Below are 15778 nucleotides of genomic sequence, written 5' to 3' on the forward strand. Positions count from 1 at the left end.
TGCAGCAGATTATAGTTACATTGTGTTTAATACACATGAACTATTTGAAATACCTGGTGCCATTCTGACATGTTATGGGCAAAATTAATCCCTCGATGTGTCAGCATTCATCAAATTCAAGATAAATCCCATAAATGTCATAATCAACACAGTTCACCACATTTCATTGAAATGTACCAGATTTCAGTATTAAGCAACTTCACAAAATCACTTCAAGCAAATTCCAGAATGTGTCTTAGAAAGCCACAGCTGAGTACCTTACCCACACTTGTCAAATTTTAGCTCATGCTCTGTTTCTAACAATATTGGTGTTGATATTGATAATACAATTTCATGTCGTGAAACACAGAACTGTGCAAATGCACACTACTGCTTCTGCTTAGGAGTACAAGAAAAGTAATGTAAAATGTATTGACATCTGCCCTTCTAATTTTTTATAGTAAGTTTCACCCATTAGATTGCAGAAAAAGTTTTCGGTGGGAACAATCTGAATTGAAAATGCTAAACAAAGTGTCCAAATAAAAATAAAACTTGCTAATTATGTAGTCAGCTGTTAAAAGACTTTGCTTGCTTTTACATAGCATATTCATGATAACAGAGTGCGCAGAAGAAAATACCAAGTTTAGTTTTGAAAGTGGGCATAAGAAAGGAATTATGGTGAAACTGCAACTGAAATATAAATAATCTCACATATTTACTTACTTTTGCTATCTGAAGGTATGGCAGGGAAATATTGAAATTTTCATTCATATCAGCAAACCATACAAGACGAACATTTGTTATAACAAATGTGCCAAGGTTTCCCTGGAAATAAAAGAAATCTTCTAAACAGGGCACTTACGTGATGTAATTAAAAATATGTTTCTTACATAATACAACAGAACCTGATCACTTGACAGATTCCATACTCCATTCACAGTTGTAACAACTTGCTCTAGTGGAAGAAGCTTGAGTTGTTTATTATAAATGATGGCACCCCTCAACTTGAGTTCACGGTACATTCTTGATGACGTATAAGCTCTGCAATTTTAATTATTCACATTCATTAGTATATAGCTTTAATGAGACAACTAAGCCAACCATTTTTATTTTGAATGGATACACTCACACAAATACTGGTACAAAAAGCTAAATGTAAATTCGAACATTAAATTTAAAAAATGAATGCTGAACATCATAGGTGGTCTTGGAGGAAATACATGGGTCATGTAAGAGTGTTCTGACATTTATATAACAAGATGAGAAGAGAAGACTCCATTACTGATTATGGTTTAGATTTCAAGACATCTTGTTACACATAAAGTAGGGAATACAGATGTTAACAACATTGACTGACAATTTAATTTTTTAGATTTATTTGTATAGTACAAGATCTAGGAAGTACACCAATGAGTTATCATATATAAAACAGCTACAAAATTTCACTCATATTTAATACAAACAAAAAAGAATGACTCAATGGAATTATCATCCTTTTTTTAGGGTCTAGTTAATGATATATTCTCTTTTTTTGTCAATTTTCAACAATCAACAACTAACTTAGCCTTCACTGACTAGAATAAATTATCTTTGCCACTGGGTTGGGTACAGTTTCAAACACACAATACAGTCTCCAAATTTAGATTTTATACCCGATTATATCACGCATCATTTTTGATCTGCAGTGTGTCAGACAATGACCTAGCAAGCCAAGAGCCATTGTACCTTCAAATCCCACTCAAATAATCCTAATTTTATGTTATAATTTTACAAAATGCATAACACTATGCTCTCTGTGATAATGATATTTATTCTGCTACCTGTTTCAGTCTTAAACCATCTTCAATGGCAGAAAAATTGCTCACCTCTGCTGTGCAATAATTTTTCTGCAATTGAAGATGGTTTAAGACCAAAACCGGTAGCAGAAAAAGTATCATTGTCACAGACAGCACAGTCTTATGCATTTTGTAAAATTCATGCATGCTGTCGAGCAGCATCTAAACAAGACCTAATTTTATGATTCAGTGATTTCTAAACTTATGCTTGATGCTTCACAGTGATATTTCCTGTAGTACAGTATGTCAAGTCTACAGAGACATTTGCTTTTCTATAAGAGAAAGTACTGAGAATATTGTGTAAAGTGCAAGCTTTCACAATCATTGTGAATGTTAACCTACCATTCAGCATTCTAGTGCAAAAATGATTAGCAAGCTTTTAGCAGATGCATGGAAGGAAATTGGGCAAAAAGGAAAGAAAAAAACGAAAGAGATATCTTGAGGGGGGGTCTCATCCGAGATGTGGAGGAGGCCCTGCCAGTGGCGATAAGAGAGCACTGGGTGCACCCGACTGCAAATTGTTGCTCATGTCGGCACCAATAACTCCTGCCGGCTGGGTTCAGAGGTCATCCTCAGTTCATACAGGCGGTTGGCAGAGTTGGTGAAGGCGGAAAGCCTCGCTCACGGGGTGGAATCTGAGCTAACTATTTGTAGTATAATTCCCAGAACCGATCGCGGTCCTCTGGTTTGGAGCCGAGTGGAAGGCTTAAACCAGAGACTCAGACGATTCTGCAGAGATCTGGGGTGCAAATTTCTCGACCTCCGCTATCGGGTGGAGAAATATAGGGTCCCCCTGAATAGGTCAGGCGTGCACTACATGCAGGAAGCAGCTACAAGGGTAGCGGAGTACGTGTGTAGTGCACATATGGGTTTTTTAGGTTAGGGAATTCCCTCCCTAGGCCCGACAAGACGCCTCCTGAGACGCGACAAGGTAGTAGTAGACAAAATGCAACAGGGAATAACAATATTAATCTGCTAATAGTAAACTGCAGGAGCGTATATAGAAAGGTCCCAGAACTGCTCTCATTAATAAACGGTCACAATGCCCACATAGTACTAGGGACAGAAAGTTGGCTGAAACCAGATGTAAACAGTAATGAAATTCTAAACTCAGATTGGAATGTATACCGCAGAGACAGGCAGGACAGTGAAAGGGGAGGCGTGTTATAGCAATAAGAAGTGCAATAGTATCGAAGGAAATTGACGGAGATCCGAAATGTGAAATAATTTGGGCGAAGGTCACGGTTAAAGCAGGCTCAGACATGGTAAGTGGATGTCTCTATAGGCCCCCTGGGTCAGCAGCTGTTGTGGCTGAGCACCTGAAGTATAATTTGGAAAATATTTTGACTAGATTTCCCCACCATGTTATACGAGGTGCATTCAAGTTCTAAGGCTTCCGATTTTTTTTCTAATTAACTACTCACCCGAAATCGATGAAACTGGCGTACTTCTCGACGTAATCGCCCTGCAGACGTACACATTTTTCACAACGCTGATGCCATGATTCCATGGCAGCGGCAAAGGCTTCTTTAGGAGTCTGTTTTGACCACTGGAAAATCGCTGAGGCAATAGCAGCACGGCTGGTGAATGTGCGGCCACGGAGAGTGTCTTTCATTGTTGGAAAAAGCCAAAAGTCACTAGGAGCCAGGTCATGTGAGTAGGGAGCATGAGGAATCACTTCAAAGTTGCATAACGTTACTCGATGTGCGGGTGCGTTGTCTTGGTGAAACAGCACACGCGTAGCCCTTCCCGGACGTTTTTGTTGCAGTGCAGGAAGGAATTTGTTCTTCAAAACATTTTCGTAGGATGCACCTGTTACCGTAGTGCCCTTTGGAAGGCAATGGGTAAGGATTACGCCCTCGCTGTCCCAGAACATAGACACCATCATTTTTTCAGCACTGGCGGTTACCCGAAATTTTTTTGGTGGCGGTGAATCTGTGTGCTTCCATTGAGCTGACCGGCACATAGTTTCTGGATTTAAAAATGGTGTCCACGTCTCATCCATTGTCACAACCGATGAAAAGAAAGTCCCATTCATGCTGTCGCTGTGCATCAACATTGCTTGGCAACATGCCACACGGGCAGCCATGTGGTCGTCCGTCAGCATTCGTGACACCCACCTGGATGACACTATTCGCATTTTCAGGTCATCATGCAGGACTGTGTGCACAGAACCCACAGAAATGCCAACTCTGGAGGCGATCTGTTCAACAGTCATTCGGCGATCCCCCAAAACAATTCTCTCCACTTTCTCGATGAAGTCGTCAGACCGGCTTGTGCGAGCCCGAGGTTGTTTCGGTTTGTTGTCACACGATGTTCTGCCTTCATTAAACTGTCGCACCCACGAATGCACTTTCGACACATCCATAACTCCATCACCACATGTCTCCTTCAACTGTCGATGAATTTCAATTGGTTTCACACCACGCAAATTCAGAAAACGAATGATTGCACGCTGTTCAAGTAAGGAAAACGTCACCATTTTAAGTATTTAAAACAGTTCTCATTCTCGCCGCTGGCGGTAAAATTCCATCTGCCGTACGGTGCTGCCATCTCTGGGACGTATTGACAATGAACGCGGCCTCATTTTAAAACAATGCGCATGTTTCTATCTCTTTCCAGTCCGGAGAAAAAAAATCGGAGGCCTTAGAACTTGAATGCACCTTGTAGTTCTGGGTGGAGACTTTAATTTGACGGATATACACTGGGAGACTAACGTTCATAACAGGTGGCAGGGACAAAGAATCCAGCGAAATTTTTGTAAGTGCTTTATCTGAAAACTACCTTGAGCAGTTAAACAGAGAACCGACTCGTGGCGATAACATATTAGACCTTCTGGTGACAAACAGATCGAAACTATTTGAAACAGTTAACGCAAAACAGGGAATCAGCGATCATAAAGCGGTTACTGCATCGATGATTTCAGCCATAAATAGAAATATTAAAAAAGGTAGGAAGATTTTTTTGTTTAGCAAAAGTGACAAAAAGCAGATTTCACAGTACCTGATGGCTCAAAACAAAAGTTTTGTCTCAAGTACAGATAGTTTTCATGATCAGTGGACAAAGTTCAAAACCATCGTACAATATGTGTTAGATGAGTATGTGCCAAGCAAGATTGTAAGAGATGGAAAAGAGCCACCGTGGTACAACAACCGAGTTAGAAAACTGCTGCGGAAGCAAAGGGAACTTCACAGCAAACATAAACATAGCCAAAACCTTGCAGACAAACAAAAATTACGCAAAGCGAAATGTTGTGTGAGGAGGGCTATGCAAGAGGCATTCAATGAATTCGAAGTTCTATGCACTGACTTGGCAGAAAATCCTACGAAATTTTGGTCTTATGTCAAAGCGGTAGGTGGATCAAAATTACTAAATGTCTTTTTCCAAAGCTGTTTCACAGCTGTTTCTCTAGAATGTCGCACAGATGACAAAATGGTAGATATCGAAATAGACGACAGAGGGATAGAGAAACAATTAAAATCGCTCAAAACAGGAAAGGCCGCTGGACCTGATGGGATACCAGATCGATTTTACACAGAGTACGCGAAGGAACTTGCCCCCCTTCTTGCAGCGGTGTACCATAGGTCTCTAGAAGAGCGTATCATTCCAAAGGATTGGAAAAGGGCACAGGTCATCCCCATTTTCAAGAAGGGACGTCGAACAGATGTGCAGAACTATAGACGTAAATCTCGAACGTCGATCAGTTGTAGAATTTTGGAACACATATTATGTTCAAGTATAAAGACTTTTCTGGAGACTAGAAATCTACTCTGTAGGAATCAGCATGGGTTTCAAAAAAGACGATCGTGTGAAACCCAGCTCGCGCTATTTGTCCACGAGACTCAGAGGGCTATAGACACGGGTTCTCAGGTGGATGCCGTGTTTCTTGACTTCCACATGGCGTTCGATACAGTTCCCCACAGCCGTTTAATGAACAAAGTAAGAGCATATGGACTATCAGACCAATTGTGTGATTGGATTGAAGTGTTCCTAGATAACAGAACGCAGCATGTCATCCTCAATGGAGAGAAGTCTTCCGAAGTAAGAGTGATTTCAGGTGTGCCGCAGGGGAGTGTCATAGGACCGTTGCTATTCACAATATACATAAATGACCTGGTGGATGACATCGGAAGTTCACTGAGGTTTTTTACGGATGATGCTGTGGTATATCGAGAGGTTGTAACAATGGAAAATTGTACTGAAAAGCAGGAGGATCTGCAGCGATTTGACGTATGGTGCAGGGAATGGCAATTGAATCTCAATGTAGACAAGTGTAATGTGCTGCGAATACATAGAAAGAAAGATCCCTTATTATTTAGCTACGATATAGCAGGTCAGCAACTGGAAGCAGTTAATTCCATAAATTATTTAGGAGTACGCATTAGGAGTGATTTAAAATGGAATGATCATATAAAGTTGGTCGTCGGTAAAGCAGATGCCAGACTGAGATTCATTTGAAGAATCCTAAGGAAATGCAATCCAAAAACAAAGGAAGTAGGTTACAGTAGGCTTGTTCGCCCCCTGCTTGAATACTGCTCAGCAGTGTGGGATCCGTACCAGATAGGGTTGACAGAAGAGATAGAGAAGATCCAACGGAGAGCAGCGCGCTTCATTACAGGATCATTTAGTAATCACGAAAGCGTTACAGAGATGATAGATAAACTCCAGTGGAAGACTCTGCAGGAGAGACGCTCAGTGGCTCGGTATGGGCTTTTGTTGAAGTTTCGAGAACATACCTTCACCGAGGAGTCACGCAGTATATTGCTCCCTCCTACGTATATCTCGCAAAGAGACCATGTGGATAAAACCAGAGAGATTAGAGCCCATACAGAGGCATACCGACAATCCTTCTTTCCAAGAACAATATGAGACTGGAATAGAAGGGAGAACCGATAGAGGTACTCAAGGTACCCTCCGCCACACACCGTCAGGTGGCTTGCGGAGTATGGATGTAGATGTAGGTGTAGATGTAGAGGGCCATACTCGACAGGCGGTGAAGTTTCATACATAATGAGAAGCATAGCTATGTATGAAGCACTCATTCTAAAACATGTTGTCACAACATGAGAATCATGAAAGACAATCAGGGTTTAGCAACTTTAATATAATACGTAATATAATAAATGGCCAGAAATCTCTGACAGATATGAACATTGCACACAGGTAGCAGGACATAGCACTGGTTATTCAAGAAGAGGTGCATTGATCATTGGCAACCATTCCTCCCATCAGACAAGTTCTTCTCAAAGAATGAGATTATGCTTAAGTCACCATCAGAAGTGACCAAGGGGAACTCAGAGTCACCAGCTGCAATAATTATCTGCAAATAATCTCTACCAATATGCACATGGTAACATCCACACCAGACCAAGAAGATCAGCTGAGTGACAATGATGAATAATAATTCATTGGTACTGTTAAAGAAAGTACTGTGAAGGAGGATACTATCCTAACACCAACAGATCCTGGCCTAAATGAGGCATGATGTTGGAGAGTGATGGGCAATTTGCACCAATCCAGGATGGAGATAAGACAGACCTGACAGCTCAATATGAAAAATTATATAAATATTGGGGATTATTTGAGGGATTACCAATCACATGAATAGTCTCCAGCTGAGAAAGGAGTAATTTCATAAGAAATGTAGAAGATGCTCGGAGATGCACTTGGGTTTCTTCAGTGGTTCTCATCAGGAAGACACATGGAATATAGAATTTCTGCAATATTAGCAAATGAGCAATATCACCAAAAATGATGTCTACACATTGTCATGAAACAATGATGTCTCTGATTGCTTGAAATGAACAAAATATTTCTTCACTATGGATATGCAGATTAGCTACTATTGGATTAAAATTGTCTAGTGCCAGAAGGACTTACACCACACACTATAAGGTAGCTTTCAGAGTACAGATGTAGATGTAGGACTGCCTTTGTACATATTAGCTACTGGCAGATTAAAGCTGTCAAGGTGACCAGCAAACAATTGAAGTGTCAAAAGCAGCCTTCACAACTCACCATAGTTTCTGGAGCATACATGTAGATGTAGGACTGCTTTTATAGCACCTGATGACCTCTACAATACCAAAGTTATACTAATTGATCTCTGCAATGTGATAGCCCCCTTTGAGTCCATGATGGACAATTTCCTTCACTGTCAAGATGCCATTGCCATTTCTTCGATGACACATAGAAAGTAACATAATTACTCAACTACTGTGCTAATGTGTGTCAAAGACTCAGGTATTTGTCCCAATGCAAGAAAGTGCTCCTTCATTGCCCAAGAAATAAAAGTCTTCGAGCACCTAGTTAAAGTATATGAGAAGAAATCATGATACAGAAAAGTAAGAACTATAACAGATTTTCCAGCTGCAGAACACATATTGTTAGAAGAAGGAAGATAGAGTTTGATGTCCTATAGACAGTTAAATTGTTAGAGAAGAACCACAAGTTAGGATAGGGTAAGGATCAGGAAGGAATTTCTGCAATATCAGCAAATGAGCAATCACCAAAAATGATGTCTACACATCGTCATGAAACAATGATGTCTCTGATTGCTTGAAATTAACAAAATATTTCTTCACTATGGATATGCATTCACCTTAATTGTCGATTCAGGGAAGCCGAGGGAAACCTAAACCTGATTGGCCAGACAGAGATTTGAAACTTGCTCTTCCAAAATGTGAATATAAGTAATTTAAGAATTTACATAGCACTGCAACTGGTCACCTGCAATCTGTGAAAACCATTGTCAAAATCAGGTACAAGAAATCACTACAAGAAATGCTGCGGAGAAGCATTGCATTTTTTAGAATGTGGAGCTAGAAAGACATTTTTCCGACTATAACAAGAGACTGTATCTTGCTGCTGTCCAATGCTAACTTCACGATTAAACTCAACAGTGACACTGTTTTAGTGCAAATACAGAAAGGTGTTGAAAAGGTAACTGTTTAGGTCTCCACCATTCTCAGAAGAATTACTCTAAAACTGACATAGGGTACCTTATAATTGTTTCGAATATCAATAAGATCCAATCACATTTATTTAGCAGATCATTCACTATCGTAACACACCACTTCCCTCATTTGATGGTCCCCTCCCCCAAATCAACCAAACAACAAACATGATGAATATAAAGATCTTAGGAGTATGATACTGCACTGGCAAACAAAAATGAATGCAAGCACCAGGATATTGACTGCATTTTGGGGAACACTGTGAGGGAATACCTTAACCTGTATGACATCTCAACCCTTGCCACATTAGCAGACGTTGGTGGTGAAATGACTCTGTGTTATACCAGTTCATGGACATGCACAGTGATAGCCCCCTTTGAACCTATGATCGATAATTTCCTTCAACGTCTGGATGACATTACCATTTCTTCGATGATATATAGAAAGCAAACTCATTACTTAACTACGACACTCCAACTCGTCACCTGGGATTAGTGGAAAATGGCTCTGAGTACTATGGGACTTAACATCCGAGGTCATCAGTCCTCTGGATTTGTGGAAACCCTTGTCAGAGCTAGGTACAGGACTCACTGTTTGGACCTCTGCCTATCCACCAAACACTATGTAAGCTGCTGTTAGGGATGCCAGTAACAGAAATATGTGATCTGCAAATAATTTGAGAGTAAAGATAACAACACACCTAATAATGGGGGCATTAAGTAGACAAAAGAACATAAACAAACTGAAAAATTTGATAGATATTGGACACATATTTTTTCAAGCTAGAGTACACATACATCCGCAACCCCTTCTCCCCTCTCTTACACAGACATATGTAAACTTATATGGCTACACTGTGACAGCTGAATACACTGGGCTGGGACTGCAGTTCTGCAGCTCAGCTGAAGTGAAGGGTTCTGTCAGGTGGAGAGAGCAAAAGCAGAAAGGAAGTGGAAAGTGGGAGTGAAGATCGGGGAAGGGTGGCTGTCGGTTGTTTCACTGTGAGCATGGTAAGCAGCTACAATGACCCACTTGGATGGCCAAGCGTGTTAAAGTGCTGCTTCCAGGATGGGGAGGTGCACCGGCCCTGGATTGAGTCTGCTGTAAGATTAGTGATGAGGGTCAGTGTGCCAGCCAGTCTGGATGTGGTATTTAGGCAGTTTCTTACATCCCACCATGTGAATACTGGGCTAGTAGCCAAGTCCTGCCTCAGTTGCATGATCTACAAACATTTAGAAAACATTCACTCACTTTCACATGAATAACGCTACACTCAGACAGTTTGGGTACACCTATTCCATCCCAGGGGGCAGGTAGCGGGGTGGTAACAGGAAGGGCAACTGGCTACCCCTTAAATTAACCATGCTAAATCTTAATAACCACACTGACCCTATACCAATGCAGGACAAAGGCAAAAGAAAAAGAAGATGGTAACTAGCTACAATGGGGTGTCCAAGATTGTTAGGTTTATAGATTTTGGGAAGAATGCAGAAGGTGGGTATGCAGCAGGTCATTGGGGTGAGATGGCAGATTGATTCAGGGTGACTGATTCTGGGCTGTGCATAAGAATTTAAGTAGAGATTGGAGATTAAAAATGGTTCAAATGGCTCTGAGCACTATGGGACTCAACTGCTGTGGTCATAAGTCCCCTAGAACTTAGAACTACTTAAACCTAACTAACCTAAGGACATCACACACATCCATGCCCGAGGCAGGATTCGAACCTGCGAGCGTAGCGGTCGTGCGGTTCCAGACTGTAGCGCCTTTAACCGCTCGGCCACTCTGGCCGGCCGATTGGAGATTATGTTGGACTTCTGAAATGGGGGGTTCATAGGTGGAGGAGCCAAGACAGTTGGTGGATGCCTTTTGTTAGGTAAAACAGCAGTTCATCATGATAGTGGTGGAGCCTTCATCTGTTGGGAGGTTGATTATATCAGAGTCTGCACAGCATTTTATGTTGGCATGGTCACTGTCCAGCCGTCCAACCAAATGAATGGCCACAAATGTGGGTACAAGCAGAATTGACCACCCACTGTCAGAACATTCTGTTGATCACAACATGCTCCACTTCAGTGGCTGCTTCACAACCTGTGCCATTTGAATCTCTCTGCCAACACCAGCTTCTCTGAACTACACAGATGGGAGTTGCTCTTGCAACATATCCTTCATTTCTGTAATCCTTGTGGCCGCAACCTATGGTAGCCCCCTGCCTCCATACCCACCTCCACCCTGCTCCAGGACCCTAATTTCACCCATCCTGCACCCACACCCTCTTCGATGCTGTCTCCCCTTCCTCTCTTCTGTTTCCCTTAACAATCCACTCTACATAAACACCATTGTGCACTGCACAAAATCACCAGAGATGGGGGATGAGAAGCTGGCATTCATATGCTGCATTCCTATCCTGTGCACCTGCTGCCTTCCCTCCCATATCTAACCCACGCAGATGCTGTCTCCATCCTAACTGTCAGCCACCATTCCCTGTCTCTCCTACCCACTCCTTGCATTCTTCTTCCCCTCAAACAGTCCATCTGACACAATCCCTCACCTTAGACAAGTTGCAAAACTGCAGTCTTGGCACAGTGTATTGTATTTAGCTGGCACAATAGTGCCATAGGCGCATGCCCACGTGTGTGTGTGTGTGTGTGTGTACTCTGCCTCATAGAAGATTGGTCCAAAAGCTAGCACAGTTTTCAGCCTCATTTATGTACCTTTTGAGAACTCAATGCCTCCACTATTTGGTTGGGGGTTACCTCTACTCCTAAATTATTTACATTCCACCAGGACTGTCCACAACTATAAATATGTTACTGAATAGTTCTAGATGTATCTGGGTCCTACACACTAATGTAACTCCTCTAGCTCCATCTGGGCAGGCCTTGGAAGACTCAACGGTACCAACCAACTGCTGTGTCATCCTCAGCCAACAGGCATCACTGGATGTGGATATTGAGAAGCACGAGGTCAGCATACTGCTCTCCTGACTGTTGTCCGTTTTCATAATTGGAGCCACTGCTTCTCAATCAAGCCTCACAAGGCTGAGTGAACCTCAGTTGCCAGCAGCACTTGGCAGACCCGTACAGCCGCCCATCTAAGGACTAGCCAAGCTCAACAACACTTAACTTCAGTGACTTGATAGGAACTGGTGTTACCACTACAGCAAGGCTGCAGGCTGCACACTGATGTGCCAGTAACTGCATCATCTCACAAGCCTGACTCACTTGCTGTTATTGGTTCCTTGGTCAGATTTTTAAAGGAATGCCGTATGTATGGGAAGCCACAGTGCTTCATAATTACTAGCCTGTTATCCTGGAATTACATTAAAAATGCCTGACAGTGGATAAAAGTTGAAACAGATCATATCAATTACAGAACATCAGTGAAGATTTTTCAATTACATAATAAATTTATCTGATATAAGAGTAGTACTGACTATATGTACAGCATCCAGACATCATTAGTGCATAAGATCACTAAAATATGAGGTATTTGCATTTTATTTTCTATGAATGAGAAAAAACTTAGCAAAGTGCAAATTGGTTTCTCCATAAGCAGTCTGTGAGTTGTTATCAAATTTATTTGTGCATTGCTATGTTTGTGGTACCAAAGTACACAAAACCAGAGTATACCGTTAAAGCAGTGAAAATAATATACTGCATAACAAAATAGTATACAAATACTTGAAAGCTATTACTCACTTAAATACACCCATAATCGATGTAATGTGTCGAGCATTCCCTAAAATGAGGTTTGTGAATATAAATTCAAATCGGACATTGTTTGATTTTGTGAGGATATGAAGCGCCTCTGTTGTACCTCGAAGTTTCTGTTAAATGATAACACTTATAAACCAAGATATAATTGCTTATTATATCAAGTTTATCTTTAGGCTAATGTAATGTACAAAATCAAGTATGCTTAATTTGTGAAATAACTTAATTAGGCTACTAAATGAAGTTGATATCCGCAATGCTGACTAGGAGAACATGACATTTTGAAAACATTATCCATTTCGTGGCTAGGTCTTCATTATTTACAAATTTCACCTCTCTCCTCTCCATCTGTGTGTGTGTGTGTGTGTGTGTGTGTGTGTGTGTGTGTGTTTTTCTTGGATTTGCAGATAAATAGTTCATGACTTTGTGAGGTTATCTACATCTCAAGTAACCACAAATGTTGGATAAGTTTATGAAATACGACTAAAACATTTTGGCAATATATTTTTAAAAAGCAATTACGGGCTTATAATTTATTCATCCATTTAAACTTTGAAGAAATATGACATACATGTGATAGTTTGTGCCCTAAACTGTGTTTCCAAATCACAAACTTATTTTAAAGTCAATGTTACATATTACTATCCAAAAGTATGAAAATCTTAATTTGACAATGGTGCAGTTAAAGTAAGTATTACAAATTAAAATGCTTTGCTGGAACTGTTTGTAATGTATATCATCTTCCATTGAGCATGGGTCCACAGCTGAGGCTGCTAGCACATGGCTGTGCAACATTAAACTTGAAGATAGCCAGTCTGAATCCTGGTGGAGGAAGAGACTTTAAGCATCAGTATTTGACCAGCAAGGTAGGAGAGGTGGTATCATACAGTTTCTTGCTACCAACTTTGCATCAACATCTTAGGTTAAATTCCAAACCTCTCTACAGAATCTCACAGAGTGTGAACAGTGTGACACTGCTGTTTATAATCTGTCTGTCGGATAGTGATTACAAGATGAGTGCAATGCAGTGGCATTACATTTAATCCTCTCCCTTCTCTCTCCCATCATCAATATCACCATCACCATCATCATTATCAGCAGCAACACAAAATGCAGTACAAAAACTCCCCCCCCCCCCCACCACACACAAAATCACAGTCACCTATAATCAACTGATCTGATCAAAAGTAACTGTTTATTAATTAATAGGCATTAACATGAGTGTGTCCACCCATTACCTTTATGACAGCTTAAACTCAGCTGGAAACACTATCAGCACTCCTTGTCCAGGCCTTGAAGGCCCAAGGGATGTCAACCAGCCACAGTATCATCCTCTGCCTTATGACATCATTCAGATGTGGTATGGACGGGCATGTGGTCAGCACACCACTCTCCCGGACTTTTGCCAACTTTCCAGACTGTGGAGCTGCTACTTTTCATTCCAACATTGGACACAACTGGAGCTGGTGTGCTGAGACAGTTTCTGATTGGCACCAAGGGCAGCACTTTAAAGTTTACCACCAACCACAAGCATGGCCCAAACAGTAGCGTCTGTGCCACTGCCAGTGAGATGGCCTTCTGCACTGAGATAAGCAGTGGCCACAGGCAGCAATGGATGGTTCACACTCGGCACTGGTTCTAGTACGGAGTTCCATGGTTGCAGTTCACAGCTACAGCTCGTAGTGGAGATTAGTCTGCGAGACTTAATCTACAAGTGGAGTTGCCTATAGCCCTTGCATATGGACATGTTTTTATTACAGTGACTGACAGTGTGCCACCCGGGATGGTCATAATGATCTTGACACTGTATTCAGTAAATCATGCCTTGACAGGCCACTGCTTGGTTGTATCTGTCCACAAGCACATCCAATGAGTTGTTGTATATCTTTAGATAAGTATTGCAGCACAATAAAGTGCACATGTGTGTGTCACTAATTTGTTTGAACTGTCACAGTACCTCCATCCACCTCGGAGCAACTAAACGTAATATGACATGTGCGAGTCATTTTACTCAGACGACCCATACACATCATCAAGTAGCTCCTCAACTGGCATCACGAAGCTGAGTGCACTCCATACCAGTCCTTCCACTAAGGAAAAATCCTTGACAGCACCAGGAATTGTACCTGGGTCCTCTGAAAGGCAGCCGTCGACACCAACAACTCAACTATGAAGGTGGACAACACTTTCAAAGAGGTGTCTGAATTTCTGTGGAGAAATGGCGGTCTACTTTTCCTGAAGCGCCAAAACCAGAGCAGAGAAGATAGTGATGCTGGATGCTGGGGCCTGATGTGAAGTCCACATTCTAACTCATCTTGAAGGTGCTCCACTGGGTTCAGGTTGGGACTCTTGGGCAGGCTAGTCAATTGCAGGTACGTTTTTGTCCACAAAACATTGCCTCGCAGCTGCTGCTTTATGACAGTGTGCATTGTCATGCTGATAAACCAGTCATCATCTCTGAACTGCTGTAGGCAGTACACAACACTGTAAAATGTGCTCATATCCTTATGCATTTAGTATTTTCTTAAGTGCAATAAGGTGACCACACCTTAACCATGAAAAACACTCCTTTACCATAACACCACATTTTCCTTACTTCACCGTTAGAACTTCACATGATGACAAATAATATTCTCCAGACATTTGCCAAAGCCAAACTTTTCCATGAGATTGCCACAAGTTATAGCATGATTCACCAATCTAAATCACTTGTTTCCAGTGGTCCAGTGGTGTCACTCTTTACACCAACTGAAATATAGCTCAGCACTGACTACAGAAATGTGTAGTTTATAAGGAGCCGTTCGACTAACGTACTCCATTCATTTAACTCCCTCAGCACATAATACTAGCTGGACTGCTGGAACTCGCAAGTGATTCCTTCCACTGATTTCAAGCAAATTTTTACAACAACCCTCCACAGTGCACGGTACACCCTGTCCATCAGTACATGAAGTCTGCCTGATCTTGGTTTAGCTATGTTTCCTCCTTTGTGTTTCTACTATACAGTCACATTGCCAACAGTCAAACTGGGCAGCTTTAGAAGGGTTAAAATGTTACTGAAAGATATGTTACTCAGGTGAGACCCAATGACTATAGACTGATTAAAATTACTTGATAGTTGACAGTGTTGTAGCTGGCTTCAATTGGAGTGCTCATTGTCACACTCAAACCATTTGATATTGCCAGACTGCCACAATAATTAGTCAGTCCACTTCCTATTCTGTGTCAAGCTTTCTTTCTTGATGGATTTGCATCCTGAATCCTGGGTCCGGCCCTTTTATTTCATATTTCATCA

At 41.4% G+C, this 15778-nt stretch overlaps 1 protein-coding gene across 2 annotated transcripts in view; it reads right to left on the reverse strand.

The window, feature by feature from the left end:
* Positions 1-15778, reverse strand: part of LOC124569468 (Bardet-Biedl syndrome 5 protein homolog) — an 87213-nt gene that overhangs the window by 39150 nt on the left and 32285 nt on the right. The window contains exons 4-6 of one of the 2 annotated variants that reach the window (XM_047131081.1): positions 12469-12596; positions 885-1020; positions 703-804 (exon numbers count right to left, since the gene is read on the reverse strand). In XM_047131081.1, the coding sequence (XP_046987037.1) occupies positions 703-804; positions 885-1020; positions 12469-12596 (366 nt within the window). The remainder of the gene's footprint in view (positions 1-702; positions 805-884; positions 1021-12468; positions 12597-15778) is intronic. The other variant, XM_047131082.1, reaches the window with a different exon arrangement.

The sequence above is a fragment of the Schistocerca americana genome, unplaced genomic scaffold (assembly GCF_021461395.2).
Source record: "Schistocerca americana isolate TAMUIC-IGC-003095 unplaced genomic scaffold, iqSchAmer2.1 HiC_scaffold_15, whole genome shotgun sequence".
In the NCBI taxonomy this organism is placed as follows: domain Eukaryota; kingdom Metazoa; phylum Arthropoda; class Insecta; order Orthoptera; family Acrididae; genus Schistocerca; species Schistocerca americana.